The 1161-nt window shown below is 62.5% G+C and overlaps 1 protein-coding gene across 1 annotated transcript; it reads left to right on the top strand.

Moving 5' to 3' along the window:
• Positions 1-6: 6 nt before the first annotated feature.
• On the top strand, positions 7-1161 carry LOC103617288 (zinc finger protein 551; the record flags this gene model as incomplete). Its single annotated transcript, XM_008635565.2, is given in 3 exon segments — positions 7-245; positions 247-1049; positions 1052-1161. Coding segments are annotated over 3 exon segments (1152 nt in total), but the record flags the coding sequence as incomplete, so codon positions are not given.

Here is a 1161-nt window from a genome sequence, read left to right as displayed (position 1 = left end):
GGCCGGGGAGGCGGCCGGAGATGCGGCTGGAGCTCGGAGCTGGGGGTCCATGAGCAGCCCCACGCTGGGGAGAAGCCCCACAAGTGCTCGGAATGTGGGAAGAGCTTCAGCCAGAGCTCCCATCTCCTCCACCACAGGAAAATCCACAGGGGGGACTGGCCCTACGAGTGTGGGGAGTGCGGGAAGAGCTTCAGGTGGAGTTCCCACCTGATCGTCCACCAGAGGATCCACACCGGGGTGCTCGGAATGTGGGAAGAGCTTCAGCCAGAGCTCCCATCTCCTCCACCACAGGAAAATCCACAGGGGGGACTGGCCCTACGAGTGTGGGGAGTGTGGGAAGAGCTTCAGCCAGAGCTCCCATCTCCTCCACCACAGGAAAATCCACAGGGGGGACTGGCCCTACGAGTGTGGGGAGTGTGGGAAGAGCTTCAGCCAGAGCTCCCATCTCCTCCACCACAGGAAAATCCACAGGGGGGACTGGCCCTACGAGTGTGGGGAGTGTGGGAAGAGCTTCAGCCAGAGCTCCCATCTCCTCCACCACAGGAAAATCCACAGGGGGGACTGGCCCTACGAGTGTGGGGAGTGTGGGAAGAGCTTCAGCCAGAGCTCCCATCTCCTCCACCACAGGAAAATCCACAGGGGGGACTGGCCCTACGAGTGTGGGGAGTGTGGGAAGAGGTTTCAGATCAGCTCTGATCTCCTCAAGCACCAGCGGACGCACACCGGGGAGAGGCCGTACGAGTGTTCCGAGTGTGGGAAGAGGTATCAGAACAGGTCCAATCTCGTCAAGCACCAGCGGAGCCACACCGGGGAGAGGCCCTACGAGTGTCCCGACTGCGGGAAGAGGTTTCGGACCAGCTCCACTCTTGTCCAGCACCAGCGAGTTCACACTGGGGAGAGGCCCTTCAGCTGCCCCGAGTGCGGGAAGGGCTTCAAGCAAAACTCCACCCTCATCGCCCACCGGCGCGTCCACACCGGGGAGAGGCCCTTCGAGTGTGGGGAGTGTGGGAAGAGCTTCAGGCAGAGGTCCGGCCTCATCATCCACCGCACACCCACCGGAGGATCCACACGGGGGAGAGGCCGTACGGGTGTGGGGAGTGTGGGAAGAGCTTCAGCCAGGGCTTCAGCCTGATCAACCACCAGAGGATCCACACTGGGGAG

This window comes from Corvus brachyrhynchos, unplaced genomic scaffold, assembly GCF_000691975.1.
Source record: "Corvus brachyrhynchos isolate BGI_N302 unplaced genomic scaffold, ASM69197v1 scaffold456, whole genome shotgun sequence".
Taxonomy (NCBI): domain Eukaryota; kingdom Metazoa; phylum Chordata; class Aves; order Passeriformes; family Corvidae; genus Corvus; species Corvus brachyrhynchos.
This window is presented reverse-complemented; position numbering and strand designations above follow the sequence as displayed.